Source organism: Salmo salar, chromosome 27 (genome assembly GCF_965601325.2).
Source record: "Salmo salar chromosome 27, fSalSal1, whole genome shotgun sequence".
Lineage (NCBI taxonomy): Eukaryota > Metazoa > Chordata > Actinopteri > Salmoniformes > Salmonidae > Salmo > Salmo salar.
The window spans coordinates 27,907,002-27,923,876 of record NC_138317.1 but is presented as its reverse complement, the minus strand read 5'-3'; the positions used below and the strand labels follow the sequence as shown (position 1 = coordinate 27,923,876).

Below are 16,875 nucleotides of genomic sequence, written 5' to 3'. Positions count from 1 at the left end.
TTTAGAAGAACGTAGTCGTGTTGGTTCCCAGTGTTTTAGAAGAACGTAGTCGTGTTGGTTCCCAGTGTTTTAGAAGAACGTAGTCGTGTTGGTTCCCAGTGTTTTAGAAGAACGTAGTCGTGTTGGTTCCCAGTGTTTTAGAAGAACGTAGTCGTGTTGGTTCCCAGTGTTTTAGAAGAACGTAGTCGTGTTGGTTCCCAGTGTTTTAGAAGAACGTAGTCGTGTTGGTTCCCAGTGTTTTAGAAGAACGTAGTCGTGTTGGTTCCCAGTGTTTTAGAAGAACGTAGTCGTGTTGGTTCCCAGTGTTTTAGAAGAACGTAGTCGTGTTGGTTCCCAGTGTTTTAGAAGAACGTAGTCGTGTTGGTTCCCAGTGTTTTAGAAGAACGTAGTCGTGTTGGTTCCCAGTGTTTTAGAAGAACGTAGTCGTGTTGGTTCCCAGTGTTTTAGAAGAACGTAGTCGTGTTGGTTCCCAGTGTTTTAGAAGAACGTAGTCGTGTTGGTTCCCAGTGTTTTAGAAGAACGTAGTCGTGTTGGTTCCCAGTGTTTTAGAAGAACGTAGTCGTGTTGGTTCCCAGTGTTTTAGAAGAACGTAGTCGTGTTGGTTCCCAGTGTTTTAGAAGAACGTAGTCGTGTTGGTTCCCAGTGTTTTAGAAGAACGTAGTCGTGTTGGTTCCCAGTGTTTTAGAAGAACGTAGTCGTGTTGGTTCCCAGTGTTTTAGAAGAACGTAGTCGTGTTGGTTCCCAGTGTTTTAGAAGAACGTAGTCGTGTTGGTTCCCAGTGTTTTAGAAGAACGTAGTCGTGTTGGTTCCCAGTGTTTTAGAAGAACGTAGTCGTGTTGGTTCCCAGTGTTTTAGAAGAACGTAGTCGTGTTGGTTCCCAGTGTTTTAGAAGAACGTAGTCGTGTTGGTTCCCAGTGTTTTAGAAGAACGTAGTCGTGTTGGTTCCCAGTGTTTTAGAAGAACGTAGTCGTGTTGGTTCCCAGTGTTTTAGAAGAACGTAGTCGTGTTGGTTCCCAGTGTTTTAGAAGAACGTAGTCGTGTTGGTTCCCAGTGTTTTAGAAGAACGTAGTCGTGTTGGTTCCCAGTGTTTTATTAGAACGTAGTCGTGTTGGTTCCCAGTGTTTTATTAGAACGTAGTCGTGTTGGTTCCCAGTGTTTTATTAGAACGTAGTCGTGTTGGTTCCCAGTGTTTTAGAAGAACGTAGTCGTGTTGGTTCCCAGTGTTTTAGAAGAACGTAGTCGTGTTGGTTCCCAGTGTTTTAGAAGAACGTAGTCGTGTTGGTTCCCAGTGTTTTAGAAGAACGTAGTCGTGTTGGTTCCCAGTGTTTTAGAAGAACGTAGTCGTGTTGGTTCCCAGTGTTTTAGAAGAACGTAGTCGTGTTGGTTCCCAGTGTTTTAGAAGAACGTAGTCGTGTTGGTTCCCAGTGTTTTAGAAGAACGTAGTCGTGTTGGTTCCCAGTGTTTTAGAAGAACGTAGTCGTGTTGGTTCCCAGTGTTTTAGAAGAACGTAGTCGTGTTGGTTCCCAGTGTTTTATTAGAACGTAGTCGTGTTGGTTCCCAGTGTTTTAGAAGAACGTAGTCGTGTTGGTTCCCAGTGTTTTAGAAGAACGTAGTCGTGTTGGTTCCCAGTGTTTTAGAAGAACGTAGTCGTGTTGGTTCCCAGTGTTTTAGAAGAACGTAGTCGTGTTGGTTCCCAGTGTTTTAGAAGAACGTAGTCGTGTTGGTTCCCAGTGTTTTAGAAGAACGTAGTCGTGTTGGTTCCCAGTGTTTTAGAAGAACGTAGTCGTGTTGGTTCCCAGTGTTTTAGAAGAACGTAGTCGTGTTGGTTCCCAGTGTTTTAGAAGAACGTAGTCGTGTTGGTTCCCAGTGTTTTAGAAGAACGTAGTCGTGTTGGTTCCCAGTGTTTTAGAAGAACGTAGTCGTGTTGGTTCCCAGTGTTTTAGAAGAACGTAGTCGTGTTGGTTCCCAGTGTTTTAGAAGAACGTAGTCGTGTTGGTTCCCAGTGTTTTAGAAGAACGTAGTCGTGTTGGTTCCCAGTGTTTTAGAAGAACGTAGTCGTGTTGGTTCCCAGTGTTTTAGAAGAACGTAGTCGTGTTGGTTCCCAGTGTTTTAGAAGAACGTAGTCGTGTTGGTTCCCAGTGTTTTAGAAGAACGTAGTCGTGTTGGTTCCCAGTGTTTTAGAAGAAGGTAGTCGTGTTGGTTCCCAGTGTTTTAGAAGAAGGTAGTCGTGTTGGTTCCCAGTGTTTTAGAAGAAGGTAGTCGTGTTGGTTCCCAGTGTTTTAGAAGAACGTAGTCGTGTTGGTTCCCAGTGTTTTAGAAGAACGTTGTCGTGTTAGTTCCCAGTGTTTTAGAAGAATGTAGTCGTGTGTGCTGAAGAAGTGCACTTCAAGTCCCCTCCACCACAGCTGCCAGTATCCCTATGGCTCATTTTGACCTGACATAGTACACCACTAATGTAGGGGTTGAATTTATGACAGATATGACCGCACGCACTGTTGTCTGCTTCAATCTATGTTGTCAAACACAATCACTATTATATTACTATCAGTGAAAAACTAGGATGTCTAGCTGAGCTGTAAGCATTTCGTTGGACGTAACTACTATCAGTCAATAAACTCACTGTGGTATAGTACAGCAGAGAGTAACCGTCTCCCTGAGGGAAGCATCCAACATGTGGTCAAACTAATGTGATGATTGTTATGTTACAGTAGTAGTGGTTGTCTGCACTGCATACTGCCAAACTAGCCAGAGAATCTGGGAAGGTTTGAAGCCTGCGCTCTTCTTTTTAATCCCAGTAGACAGACTACACACACACACACACACACACACACACACACACACACACACACACACACCGTCCACACGGACCGAGGGAGGGCGTTTCTCTTGGCACAGGGGAACAGTAAGTGCCAGCCTGCCATACCAGTGGTAGGGAGAAACCTCTAAGCCTGTTGGTGTCAATAAAGTCAATGCTGTTTGTCTGTCTAATGACAGGGTATGCTAGTCTTTAGCTACTGGCCCAGTCATCAATCTGAACTCAATCCTTCTGATATAATAGAACATAAGCATCTTTATGTTATGGAGGCCATTGCCGGGTAACACTGGGCATCTCAATATACCATCAGGGTACTAAGTAGAATATAATACACCTACTGTCACCTGCTGCTGGTCTTGCTGTGTGACTATATACCCAGTTTATATCTGTACCCATGCAGGAAGTACATTTGCATCTCAACACCAGGGTAATGTCACTGTTATAAAAATTGAGTGCCAAATACTAGAGAACATTAATTTCATTGACTATAAAACTAAAAACGGTAGTGCTTGAAGAGAATAGACAAACAAAATCTTCGCAAGAGGCCAATGCTCTAGTCTCTACATTTGTCTTGAAAGTGTAAAAGCTTCTTTATATTAATACCATGTATGCCAAGTCTAATGTCTTCTTATCCATAATACATGTGTGGCTTTTTGAAAAGCATACAATATGAAATAGGAAGGAATTAATATACTTCTCAGTAAAAACTGAGAACTCATGGCAAACGCAGGGCAGCAAGCAAGGAGATGCACCCCATTCAACTTTGAATTGATCCCCCAAATTGTAACTGCTGCATTACAATATATTAAATTGCCTACTAGCCTAACTAAGCAGAAACTTTGATTCTGCGCTCCAACTAGTTGAAGCAGATTACACCTATCATCCTATAGCGGTCTCCCTGCAACCCATGTGCCCTATCACCCTAGTCGAGTTTTTCAACTGTGAAGTTGAGAAACACGGCTACTATCTCCCTAATCAATATTCCCCCCAAAATTTGGTTCATTCCTCAAATCGGCTGTTCGACGCCCGCCTTCCTCGCATTGCGGTGCTGCGGCATAATAAAAATAAAAAAAGACATATCAATGAAGTTTCGGGAAAATGTGCCTATAGCAACCCAAACCCACACCTCAATACCATTCGAAATAAACGGACCTGTCGACATGAAGACGCAACTTTCTACATTCGCTGATGAAGGAGTCTGGAGACCACTTACCATAGAAGACCATCCATGAATAGCAGTCGGTCGTTAGGCTACTGTTGAATTGAAACTCGTTGGATTTGTGCAGTGCGGCTCCACCACCTCAGAAAACCCCGCATTTAATAAAGAATTTACATAAAATGAATACGTCTTGGTAAACCCTCAAAACAAATTGTATTCAAAACTCTGAGGAACGTTCTCTACCGTGCACGAATATTCCCAGACGTAGTACGTTGCTATTCAGACTATGCACCCAGACCCACTCCTATTCTCCGGTAAAATGTTGAGGAGGAGTGACAGATCGGGCAAGCAGCTGCGCTATGGTCTCTGGGACATGTAGTGCGTAATTGCACTCAGAACGTGGAGAGCGTTCCCACTGGAAACAGATGTCAATTCGGCGTCTATTCCACGTTGGTTCAATTTAATGTCATTGAAATGACGTGGAAACAACGTTGATTCAAACAGTTGATTCAACACATATATAGTAATGCTTTATGTAGAGTCAATGTATTAGGCTAGATCTAGCGTGTTATACATTATTAGAATGGCATTTAATTGTTTTAGAACACCACTTGTATTTGCAGAACAAGATACCTTGATAGATGAGTATTAAGAACACAGGGTATTAAGAACACAAAGACAATAGCTGTAGTCTGTCCATCTTCAACAAGCCTACATGGGTATTTTGGGAGTGAGCCCTCCTTTGGTTAATAAATGAAGAAAGACAATGACAGTCATCTTTGGCTTCCTGATAATCCCCTCATAGGCTGATTGAAAGAATAATTCAGCATGGCCATAACTTATATTTAGGCACTCAAAGTTGACAAAACCAGTAGAAAATAATATACAAGCACCCCTTACTGTTCTTTAACCTTTATTAGGAATCGACCCCTCCCTGTTCAATTCCGCTACATTGTTTCTTTGAGCCTACCCCCTCCCTGCTTATGACTTGGTCCTCTGACTGAATAGACCATTGAGTTTAGGGCTGCAACAGGGTGTGGGGAGTGGTGAAAACTGTATGGATCAAAAGAAAGCCCGTTACTTACACTTCTTCATAGAAAAAGGGCCATTAATGGTGAGAGTGTAGGAATGTCATAAACCCCTTTTTAACACTATTTATCACTTTGATGAATACAGTATAGCTAAAAATAAAAGCATTTTATTTCCGCAAAACTGAAAAAGAGCCGATGGCAGCTTGGAAATGTTCTTTTGCGCAATATTTTGGTGAGGTCTGTTGTCATATACAATGTTTTCTCACAGTCACAACCCACCACAGCTGTTATCATTGTACTGTATGCGTACTGTAGCCTGCCTACATTTATTTATGGTTGAGAGGACACAGAGGCAGTGTCAGAATATATCTACCATATTTCTTGGTACATTAGACATGAAGGTAGGGCTATCTATCTGAGTTTAAATTAAGTGTACCATGAATGGATTTGATTAATGGATTTGATTAATGAATACTGCTATATTCACCCACTGCTTTTCATTATAACCCAATGCCATATTGTTTTACATTTTCTGCTTGGAAATCAGTTTTGATTAAATAAGTCTTGGTTAAATCAGGAAAATGCCTGTGTTAATAAAGCACTATGTAGGCGACACATGGAGTAGAACCCCATGAAAAGACTCAAACACTAACGGCATCTGACAAACCACCGACAGTATCATTTGAATAAAAGTGTTTTGAATTGTGTGCATTCTTGTATAGTTGACCCTTTCCACCTGGTTCTAGAAGCAAACAACTGTAGCTGGCCTTATGCTCTACTTCCTCACTCCCCATTCATTTGATTTTGTGACTTGTCAGTTTGATTGTCTATTTTAAAGACACACCTCTGCTTTATTGACTCAGAGCATGACACTGTCTGAGTGTGTGTGTGTGTGTGTGTGTGTGTGTGTGTGTGTGTGTGTGTGTGTGTGTGTGTGTGTGTGTGTGTGTGTGTGTGTGTGTGTGTGCGTGTGTGTGCGCGTGTGCGTGTATTTACCTCTGCTATATTAAATTAGATCATGACAGATTGCTCCAGACGGTCAGTCCTCTCCAACCTAACTTAATTTTACACACCAACATCATCAGTCAGTAGATTAGCAGAGATTGTCAGTAGCGATTTCCTCTCAGTTACAGTAATCAATGATGTCATGTTATTCAGAAACAGTTGCTAGTGTTTATTGAATATTAATTAAGAGAATAGCATAAAATATGAGCTATAGATGCATGAAAAAAACTGAAATTATACAAAATATGAGGGAATTTAGGATACACATGGATAATTATTGTTTATTATAACCAGTGGAAATGAAGTAGGCCTATAGCCAATACTGAGAGAACTTAATGGAAATAGAGCTGCCGCCGCCATCTTTGCTTCCTTTGCGGTAGAACTTCCAGCAGCCAATTCTTCACACTTCGGCTTCAGTTACTTCCAGCAGCTAGCTAACTTGACCCGCCGTTTAACAATGAGCTCTTCATGATAAACCTGTAGCACTCTTAGAAAAATGGGTTCCAAAAGGATTCTTTGTCTGCCCCCATAGGAGAACCCTTTTGGTTCCAGGTAGAACCCTTTCTGGCTCCAGGTAGAACTATTTTGGGTTCCACGTAGAACCCTTTGTGGAAAGGGTTCTACCTGGAACCAAAAAGGGTTCTTCAATTCTTTTTAATCTGAGTGTATCATATAATATGTTCAGTAAAGGTTGAATGTTTTTTTAGCGCTGCAATGTACTGATAATCAACCTTTTACGGTCCGAGTACAGTTGTGGCACATTACGATCTACACCCACCTCCAAACTATCCATCTCTTCAACTTTTTCATTCCACTTTGGACAAGAACACTACAGTAGGCCTGCAGCAGAACAAACCAGATGTCTTGATGGTAGTGAGAGGTAAGTCAAGTGAGAGGTAAGTCCATTCAGAGATGGAAGAGGAAGTGAAACACCACACTCTTAGTTTTTTACTGGTTCAATGAAAGTCAATGACCTAAGTAGACCAGACCTAGCTTCTACTTGATTGGTGTCTATGGGAGACACTCCCACTTAAGTAAACCGGAACATACTTTTTTGGGACAATTGTAAATGGCTTGAGTGAGCTATCTATAATTGATCCACTATTTTTGGGTCAGTGGCCATAACACAGAGAATTTAAATAAAGATGCCTAGAAATGGTTTCGCCAATAGAAATCCTCAGATCTAAATATTAAGAATTATAAACTGGGTAGTTTGGCTCCTAGATGCTGATAGGCTGAACGCTGTGGTATATTAAAGCAATAAGACCCGAGAGGGTGTGGCATATGGACAATGTACCATAGCTAAGGGCTGTTCTCATAAGTGACATGACGCAGAGTGCCTGGATACAGCCCTTAGCCTTGGTATATTGGCAATATACAGCACCACTAACCGCCGAGGAGCCGTTTTGCTATTATAAATTGCTTACCAACGTAATTAGAACAGTAAAAAAAGTAGTTTTGCGTCACACCTGTGGTATATTTTCTCTTATATACTGAGTGGTTTGATCCCTGAATGCAGATTTTTTTTTTTCAAATCAAAAATTAACCTTTATTTAACTAGGCAAGTCAGTTAAGAACAAATTCTTATTTACAATGACGGCCTACACTGGTCAAACCCGGACAACGTTGGGCCAATTGTGCACCGCCCTTTGGGACTCCCAATCACAGCCGGTTGTGATTGGCTGACAGCTGTGGTATATCAGACTTTATAGCAGTTTATAATAGCAATAAGGCTCCTCTGGGGTTTGTGGTATATGGCCAATATACCACGACTAAGGGCTATATCCAGGCACTCTGCGTTGTGTCACTTATAAGAACAGCCCTTAGCCATGGTATATTGGCCATATACCACAGCCCCTCAGGTCTTATTACTTAAATATATGACTCTGGAAATCCCTGATTACGCTTGTACTGTAGGTGTTGTCATTGTGACGTTAGCTAGCATAGCTCATGCCCAGAAACACGTCTAACGAGGTTGTAGTAATGGCAGTTTCAGCTACTTAAGACATTGTCTCAAATCTAGATTTTGCCTTTAGATTTCGAGAAAAATAACAACTTAGGACCAATTTTTTACTTCTCCCATTGACTTCCCAAACCCTGGTCTGGTTTGTCGAGTCTGTTGGTCCTCTGGGTTTCAAAACTCTGTAGTCATCATTTAAATAAGGTGAATATGATTTGACAAAGCCTACCTAAGCTTGTACATATTATAAAGTAGGCTGTCAGTGGCACTGAATTATAGCCTAATTAATCCTATTGTAGCGATCCTTGTTACAATTCCCACCAAGTGGGATAATCCTATTGGCGCAATATGTGGGGTATTTGCCTTTCGCGCCAGGAACCCTGCCCCGCCGTTCGCTACATTGGTGCCAGAAGTGGGATGATGACCAAGAGGCCATTGCAACGCACGGCCCAAACTTTTAAAGGGGTCTGAGTAGTCGAAACAAGAGGATGGGCCTTCCGGTTCGGAGGGGGCAGTGTAGTGAGCCTTGCTATATGAGCCACATTACAATTCCCACCAAGTGGGTTAAGCCTATTGTTTCAATGTGCAGACTGTTTGCCTTTCACGCCAGCACCCTGGGTTTGCTTCCCTGCCCCGCCGTTCACTACACTAGGCTATTTACAACATATTCACCCACACACCAAAGACAATTTAAAGAGCCACTGAACATGCTGATTGGCATTGGTGTTTTTCTGTTACTCATAAGAAAAACGCGATTTCAGTCTTGGGGGTGTGTTTCCTGACTGGTTCTGCATTTGGTTAATTATGTTTTTCCCCCATGAGACACTGTAGAGGAGGAAGTCTGTCTCACTGTCTATGCTATTGGACAGAGAGCAATCACTGCAGCTGTTCACCCCATGTTAGTGGGCAAATGGAAATCATATAATCAAAACCCAACCTTCATTACCAGTTGTGACACATGGATGTTCCAAACTCCATTTTAGACGAGACTGACTTTATGACCCAAATGATCCTACTTACACTTTGTAGTCAATTTTGACACTACAATAACTGTTTCTTACTCGAATCGATGCCATTTTCAAAGGGATTCGTTGCATTTAAATGCAGTCACGCGTTAAATAAATGTTAAAACTATGTTCACACACCATGCAAAGTTGTAACCCGATAAATTATTTTAATGATCAATTTGTAATATTAGTCATGTTTTATCCATTACTGCCATCTAGTGTGTGCATAATGAGCAATTAGTGAAAGTGACATAGGATGCTTTTACTTGTGTTATGCACTACTCCCCTCTAGCGATGAACATTATTTGTGAGAGTATTCAGTAAATTTGCAGATTATCTATAGATCTGTCAAAATGCTCATAGGCTGTTCTGAGACGGTACCCGCGACTGAACACATTCTCCGGAGGTGAAAGTAAGTAAAGCAGATCTGTATGTATTCTAAGTTAGCCTCTCTGCAGTGACACACCCACCTGATAGTGTCATATTAAAATAAATCAACATCAACCACCCCTACAAACAATGACATTTGGTCTGTGTGCCAGGAGTCTGCTCAACCCCCTAGACACAGTAACATAACAGTTTAAAAACGGTGAACGCACTCTTGTAGAATCTGCGCTCGAGACGTTCCTGAACAGCGCCCAGGTTGAAAGGTCATCGTTGCGAAAATATGGCGGCGTCCGGTAGGTCAGCGGTGGTGCTGAAGCAGTCAAGAACATTGTTGTGCAGATTTGTCCATTTGAATCCAATGTTCGTTCCACACGGTAAGAAAGTAATTTGTCTACTTGAGCCATGTGAATATACATTTTTCTAGTGACCAGAATGTACTTTTATTCATTCTATGAACGGGAAGCAACCCTCTCCTGATGTTGTGAAACAAGTGCTGGTGCCTATAGGACAAATAATGCATCTCTCATTTCACAGATGCTCACAGACAATCACGGTATCGTTTAATGTTATCTGTGCAACCAGTCATTTTTTTAGCAACATTTCTTCATATTGTTGATATAGACAGATTTATCAAGGTTATTAGTTTCTAGCTAGCGATCTTAAATATGTAGCCTAATAAACGTTGAGATTGGTAGATCGAGATTGTCATTCAGCTTCTTGATTCACTGGCAACAACCGTTATTTGCTAATGTTAGAATATGCTAATGTTAGAATATGCTAATGTTAGAATGCAATTGCTGTAAACTCAATATTTTGCAAGCATCATCAAGCAATGTGTTATGACTGTTTATTCCAGATTTGCAAACTATCTATAAACTATTCATTAACTGATTATTTAGGCCTATAATCTACTGCATAGCATGTGTAGCCACAAGGCGCATTCCATAATTAAGGGACTCCCTGGAATAAGTAACGGTTGGCATGTAATTTACAGATATTTTTTGTCCTCTGAATGGGTGAAGTTAATCTATACTTCTTATTCTGGTGAGAGATCCATCCTGACGCATCCCCTGTTAATGTGACATCCCATGTTGGTGTCCTGCAGGGAGTTCCTGGTCATGGTTGGGTCTGAGAAGGCCAGCTCTACCAATATGAACTGTGAGGTGATGACAGAAGTGAAACATGACCAGTCTGAACCACTGGTGGACATTACATTTAGGAAGTAGAATAAAGTTGACTTTTACCTAAGCTTTACATAATATAGGCCTATGGTAGGTCTATTATACCAGTTGTCACCAATCCTGGTACTGGTAGTGTGCAGGCTTTTGTTCCAGACCAGTATTTACAAAACATAATTAGCCTACATAATAGTAATTAGCTTATTGGATTCTTTGGGGTCCTCACCATTTGGTACCAAGCAGCTGAGTTCCCAATTTGGTTTTGCGTACCTTTTATCCTGCCTCAGCTCAAAGAGTGCTTTACCCTCTTCCCTACAGTGGATGGAGAAAGGCTAATGATGAAGGGAGTGAGACTGCAGTCCTGATGTGTAGCCAAGGGCCCCCAGGCCAAAATGACAGCCAAGAAGTAGTCCCACCCTCAGTAATATGTATGTGTCTATGTGTATTTGTAAATGTTTATAATAAAATACTTTATTGAACTGTTCTGTGTTGGTTTTCACTCAATTATAGAACTTGTACAAGATTTCCCTCTATTGAATGGTTTTACGTTTAGCGATGTTGTATTGTGTGCATTTTCACTTTTCAAAATTATTTAGGTTCGATGGCATACGACTTATTTGAAGTGAAAAATTTTTTATTTTCTTCTCGGCCAAGTTTAAGAATTTTTGTCCACTCTATTTAGGCTATTAGATTGTATTATCTCCCACTGTCATAGTTTTGGAGCATGTGATTTGTCAACTATTTGCAGAGTAATAGACACTCTTTTAAGCATTTGAAAGGACATTGTGAAACGCATAGCCTCTGACATAGTAAGCTAAATGTAATTTGGCACAGTAGTAGATGTGGCACTCAAAAACCTTTCACTCATTCTAGCATTATTCCATCCATCGAAAATTGAGGAACTACATGCAGTGACGTTCGTGACTGTGATTGGGTAGTTTTAGAATGCGCGAGCCAGATAGATCCCTTTAAAACCGTGGACCGTTCTCAACAGAGTGAGTAGAGTTGAGCTTGGACCAATAGACCGCACTGTTGGGAATATTGCAGATAGGCTAACTGGAAAGATGGTTGACAAGTTTGTGGGGACCTGGAAAATGATTTCCAGCGAGAACTTTGATGACTACATGAAAGCTTTGGGTATGATATATTTGTCTAATCTTAAATTATTGATTAAATATGAATGTATATAATATACATATAACATTATGCTATGATTAGCCTAGTCATTTTTCTTTGCATAAATTATTATGCATTGGGTTGCACCACGCCACACTGTTAATACATCCCTCTTGACAGTTTGGTCTCCGTTGTGCAGGTGTTGGTTTCGCGACCCGGCAGGTGGGAAACCGCACCAAGCCCAGTTTGATCATCAACATGGACGACCAAGGAATGATCTGTTTGAAATCCCAGAGCACTTTCAAAACGGTTGAGGTTAAATTCAATCTCAACGAGCCTTTCGAGGAAACAACCGCAGACGACAGAAAAACAATGGTTGGTTGGGATAAAAATCTGTGTGAAAATCCGTTGATTTGGGTTAACGGGTCATTGGAAATAACTTTTTTTTTTACCCTTTCATTTTCAGACCGTTTTTAGTCTTGAAAATGGCAAACTTGTGCAAAAACAGAAGTGGGACGGCAAAGAGTCAACAATAGAGAGAGAGGTGACTGGTGATGGAAAGTTGATAGCGGTAAGGAATCGTTTTTTAATTACCTATATAAATAAAAACACGTTTCTCAAATGGTCCTGTAGTCTTTTTTTGGCAGGTTTGTAGTGCTTGTTTATTTGTAAATAACTTCTGAACTTGACAGACTAATGTAAAAAAAAAAAAAAAGTATGATATAAATGAATTTTTCAAAACTTTTTTCACCACAAAGTTGAAATGTTGCCAATGAAACTTGTTGGGAAAGTTAAGTCACACTTGACTATATAAGCTCAACCATTTTACATCTGACATTGAACAAGTGTTTTATCACCCTTTAACCTAAAAATGCTGGAATGTGTATTCCTGGCTCTTCGCCTGCACCTGAAACATCTCAACTCTGACCTACTGTAACACACCCTATTTTCCTCTCCTATTCTCCTCTCTTCTCCTTTCCCCTCCTCTCCTCCTCTCTTACACTCCTCTTCCACTCTTACTTCTCATGCTTACAGAAATGCGTGATGGGAGATGTGATTGCGGTGAGGACGTACATGAAGGAGGTGTAATGGGACTCAGGACCATTTTGTTTCGGATGACGACAGGCTCAGTTCAATGAGCAGCAAAGCTAAAGTTGCTCATATTATTCATTGTATTGCCAAACAAATTTATGCATTCAATATAATACATTTGATTATAAACATTGTTTTGATTTTAATAAAAAACTTTAAATTGCCCTCTGTTCTCATTTGGAATTATTGCATGATGTCTTGTCTCCAGTTGTGACAGTAGAGACAATATTGACCGCTAAAGACTTACATGTATGTTTTACTTTTTTTTAACTCTAAACATATAAAAATAATGACACATAAGACAAGAACACATTTTATTCATAGACTTTGACACAAAATGTGAGAGATTTCATCCCATCGTGTTGCCACGTTTCTCCTTAAATAACAGATGTCTTTCTTGATTGCAATGAGCTTTAACAATGAACAAATCCATCATTGTTTTCTGCAACAAATAAATAAGTATATTTGATTATAGCAAACATGGATATTTGTCAGCTCCCTTGGCTTTATCATAACCATGTGTTTAACCCATTACAGTCTTGGCCTTGTCTAAGCCGGGGAAGGGGGTTCTGGTAAACTATATGGAATTGTTTTAAGAATGTCATACCAAGGATTATTTTGCTATTTGATTTCAAATTTTAAGACCCCTTGAAAGATCCCCCCCCAAAATAAAATATAAATATTTGCTGAACACACACATTGAATAACAGATTCACTTCATGGAGCAACAGATAGTCCCCCTCCCAAAGAAATCTAAAGGAAGTTTGTTCTGAAGTGTCAGGAAAGATTTGTTTTAGTTTTTTTGACATATATTTAACCACTTTTTTTGTCACTAAACAGTCTCCATATTCTGTATACTTCCATTTTCTTTTTAACTGGTACCGGGGGGGATCTTCAGATGAGTCTTGTGAGGCCTGTGGGCATCCTAGAGCGAATCAAGCGACATGTATGTGTTTGTGAGAGTCTCACCCAAACTGTATAGCCTAAACTGTTCGGACTCTACAGACAAAAGTTGGTAGATCGGCTGTACGGACTTCAGACGAGTCCCAAGACACGTGTGAGGGTCGCAATAGTTTCTAGGCCAAACCGTTCGGACGCTACAGACGATTTTGTGAGAAGACTGATTTTCAGGATATCTCATGGTCTGACGAACACGGTGGATTGAGACATATCCAAAGCAAAAAAAAAAAAAACGATATCTCTAGTTTAATCTGGCAGATTTATATGGGGATTATTTATTATGCTAATTTAGCTTTAGCTAACACTTTCAAACACTGTACAAGTCAGATTGATATGGAATGTAGATTTTGAAGGATTATGGTACAGTACATCAACATGGACAGCCTATTTACTGTATGTTAAGATGTTTTGCTCAAAGCAAAATGTGAGTGGTTTGAGTCATAACAGGACTGTCAAGAGTTGAAGACCTTGTGAAATTTTGAATAGCAACAGGAGCCATTGGAGCCATTTTCCATCTAAACCAAGTAGCTAAACCTTGGAACGTTACATGATGAATGCTTGTTGTTGGCAGGGGACCACCAGACCTACTCTACTGGGATGTGAATGTTTTTAGATTATCAGATGGGACCAGTGTTAGAGGTCACAGAGGACATGTTTTCCTTTCCTTTTTTTGGTCTGGAACATTTCTCATGTTGTAGGCCACATAGTTGCAGCGATGCGTAACTTAGGGAACCCAGAGCATTCTGGGTCTCCCTGGAGTCACTCCCTTTGGCAGGGACTCGAACTGAGATTGTTCCAGCGAGCGACAGTTAGCCGACAGCCACTTTCCCATGGCAGGAAACCGAGCAGATATACTGATTGTGGTTAATGGCGAAAACAGCTGAAACAGGTGGAACTGTGGGCCAACTCTCCACCGACATCACATTTAGGCAGGACAATGCAGTCGGCCCACTGCCTACGCTGTATAAAGTTTGCACAGTGGGTGGGTTGCCAAGTTTATCACAGTTGCAAATGCTGGTAGGATAAACACAACTTGAGACGTGCAGCAAGGTATAGACTGATTGGTACAGTGTAGTAGAGCCAAGTTGAAGTTACAGACTGCTGTACACACGAATGGAAGTCTCCTGCCCACATACAGCGTGATCAAAATATTTCATCAATATTTTGATATTCATATGGATGACAGTAGGTCACATGAGTACTGTTGGACCAATGACTCAAGGTTCATAATTATGATCTCAACAGTAAGTTATTAGGTGTGTGTGGTGTGTGTGTGTGTGTGTGTGTGTGTGTGTGTGTGTGTGTGTGTGTGTGTGTGTGTGTGTGTGTGTGTGTGTGTGTGTGTGTGTGTGTGTGTGACGTGTTATGTGTGTTTGTATATTCGTGTGTATGTGTTTGTGTGCGCGTATGTGAGTGCGTGTGCAAGGGTACAAGTTCCTTCTGAGGCATGAGAGAGAGAGAGACATCTAAAATAATACCGCCCAAGCCTTAATCCATACAACTCTCAGCTGCTTCTGGTTGTGTTCTAAATGACACCCTATATAGTGCATTACTTTATGGGCCATGGTCAAAAGAAGTGGACTATATAGAGAATAGTGTGGCCATTTAGACACAGCCTCTGTGTGAAAGCAGCAGTTTGGTGGTAAAGGGAAAGGATACATTACTATAACAGCTCGTAGTTCAGTGATCCGCTGTAGCTGTGGCCAGAGGTAATTACAGCACCGTTAGAAATGTTTAACGAAACAAAATTGTGTGAAGAGAATTAATTGTATTTTGGGATACATATTAGGCTTCTGTCATTGTTTACCAAAGAAGAGAAAGTCAGGTCGGTTTCCCAGACACAATTTAAGCCTAGTCTTGGACTAAAATGCACTTTCAATGGAGATTCTACATTGAGCAATTTAGTCCAGGTTTACATAATCTGTGTTCGGGAAACCAACAGTAGAGTCCTGCTCAAAACTAATACAGCAGTGTCTGGGATTGATACAGTCTACACTACAGGGACTGATACAATGTCTGTGTATCACATTAGGTCTATTCACACACCCAGAGGGATGTTTTTGAGACTGTGTGTGTGTGTGTGTGTGTGTGTGTGTGTGTGTGTGTGTGTGTGTGTGTGTGTGTGTGTGTGTGTGTGTGTGTGTGTGTGTGTGTGTGAGAGAGAGAGAAATGGCTAGCTAGTTAGCGGTGCGCGTTAGTAGAGTTTCAGTCAGTGACGTCACTTGCTCAGAGACCTTGAAGTAGTTATTTCCCTGTGTTCAGAGAGTCCCTGGTTTGAGCCCAGGTTGGGGCAAGGATCGCTGCCCGCACCTGCCCGCCCGTCTAGCATCACTACTCTGGACGGTTCTGACTTAGAATATGTGGACAACTACAAATACCTAGGTGTATGGTTAGACTGTAAACTCTCCTTCCAGACTCACATTAAGCATCTCCAATCCAAAGTTAAATCTAGAATCGGCTTCCTATTTCGCAAAAAAGCATCCTTCACTCATGCTGCCAAACATACCCTCGTAAACCTGACTATCCTACCGATCCTTGACTTCGGCGATGGCATTTACAAAATAGCCTCCAACACTCTACACAACAAATTGGGTGCAGTCTATCACAGTGCCAACCGTTTTGTCACCAAAGCCCCATTACTACCCACCACTGCGACCTGTATACTCTCGTTGGCTGGCCCTCGCTTCATATTCGTCGCCAAACCCACTCGCTCCAGGTCATCTAAAAGTCTTTGCTAGGTTATGCCCCGCCTTGTCTCAGGTCATGGTCACCATAGCAGCACCCACCTGTAGCACCCACCTTTTTTCTCCTTTGTACCCAAGTATCTCTACTTGCACATTCATCTTCTGCACATCTATCACTCCAGTGTTTAATTGCTAAATTGTAATTATTTCGCCACTACGACCTATTTATTGCCTTACCTCCCTAATCTTACTTCATTTGCACACACTGTATATAGGCTTTTCTATTGTGTTATTGACTACGTTTGTTTATTCCATGTGGAACTCTGTGTTGTTGTTTGTGTCACACTGCTTTGCTTTATCTTGTCCAGGTCGAAGTTGTAAATGAGAACTTGTTCTCAACTGGCCAACATGGTTAAATAAAGCTGAAATTTAAAAATAAAAATAAAAAAGAGAGGGATGGAAGCAAGACTGTTACAAGTGT

General features: G+C 41.1%; 2 protein-coding genes across 5 annotated transcripts in view; one reads left to right on the top strand and one right to left on the bottom strand.

The window, feature by feature from the left end:
• Positions 1 to 4,308, bottom strand: part of LOC106588814 (phosphoprotein associated with glycosphingolipid-enriched microdomains 1) — a 101,629-nt gene extending 97,321 nt beyond the window's left edge. For 2 of the 4 annotated variants that reach the window (XM_014178258.3, XM_045709298.2), the window contains exon 1: positions 4,029 to 4,308. The gene's annotated coding sequence lies outside the window, so the exon portion shown is untranslated. The remainder of the gene's footprint in view (positions 1 to 4,028) is intronic. The other 2 variants (XM_045709300.2, XM_014178262.3) reach the window with 2 other exon arrangements.
• Positions 4,309 to 10,918: 6,610 nt separating this feature from the next.
• LOC106588813 (fatty acid-binding protein, heart) lies at positions 10,919 to 12,914 on the top strand. The gene is made up of 4 exons (XM_014178257.3): positions 10,919 to 11,679; positions 11,858 to 12,033; positions 12,125 to 12,229; positions 12,694 to 12,914. Exons 1-4 carry the CDS (start codon positions 11,607 to 11,609, stop codon positions 12,745 to 12,747), a joined length of 408 nt encoding a protein of 135 aa, XP_014033732.1. The 5' UTR covers positions 10,919 to 11,606; the 3' UTR covers positions 12,748 to 12,914.
• Positions 12,915 to 16,875: the final 3,961 nt, after the last annotated feature.

Excerpts from the sequence above, each read along its gene's own strand:
- LOC106588813 (XM_014178257.3), top strand. The coding sequence starts at position 11,607 with ATGGTTGACAAGTTTGTGGGGACCTGGAAAATGATTTCCAGCGAGAAC. Across the intron at positions 11,680-11,857 it reads TGACTACATGAAAGCTTTGG|GTGTTGGTTTCGCGACCCGG; the intron begins GTATGATATATT and ends TCCGTTGTGCAG. Across the intron at positions 12,230-12,693 it reads GTGATGGAAAGTTGATAGCG|AAATGCGTGATGGGAGATGT; the intron begins GTAAGGAATCGT and ends TCATGCTTACAG.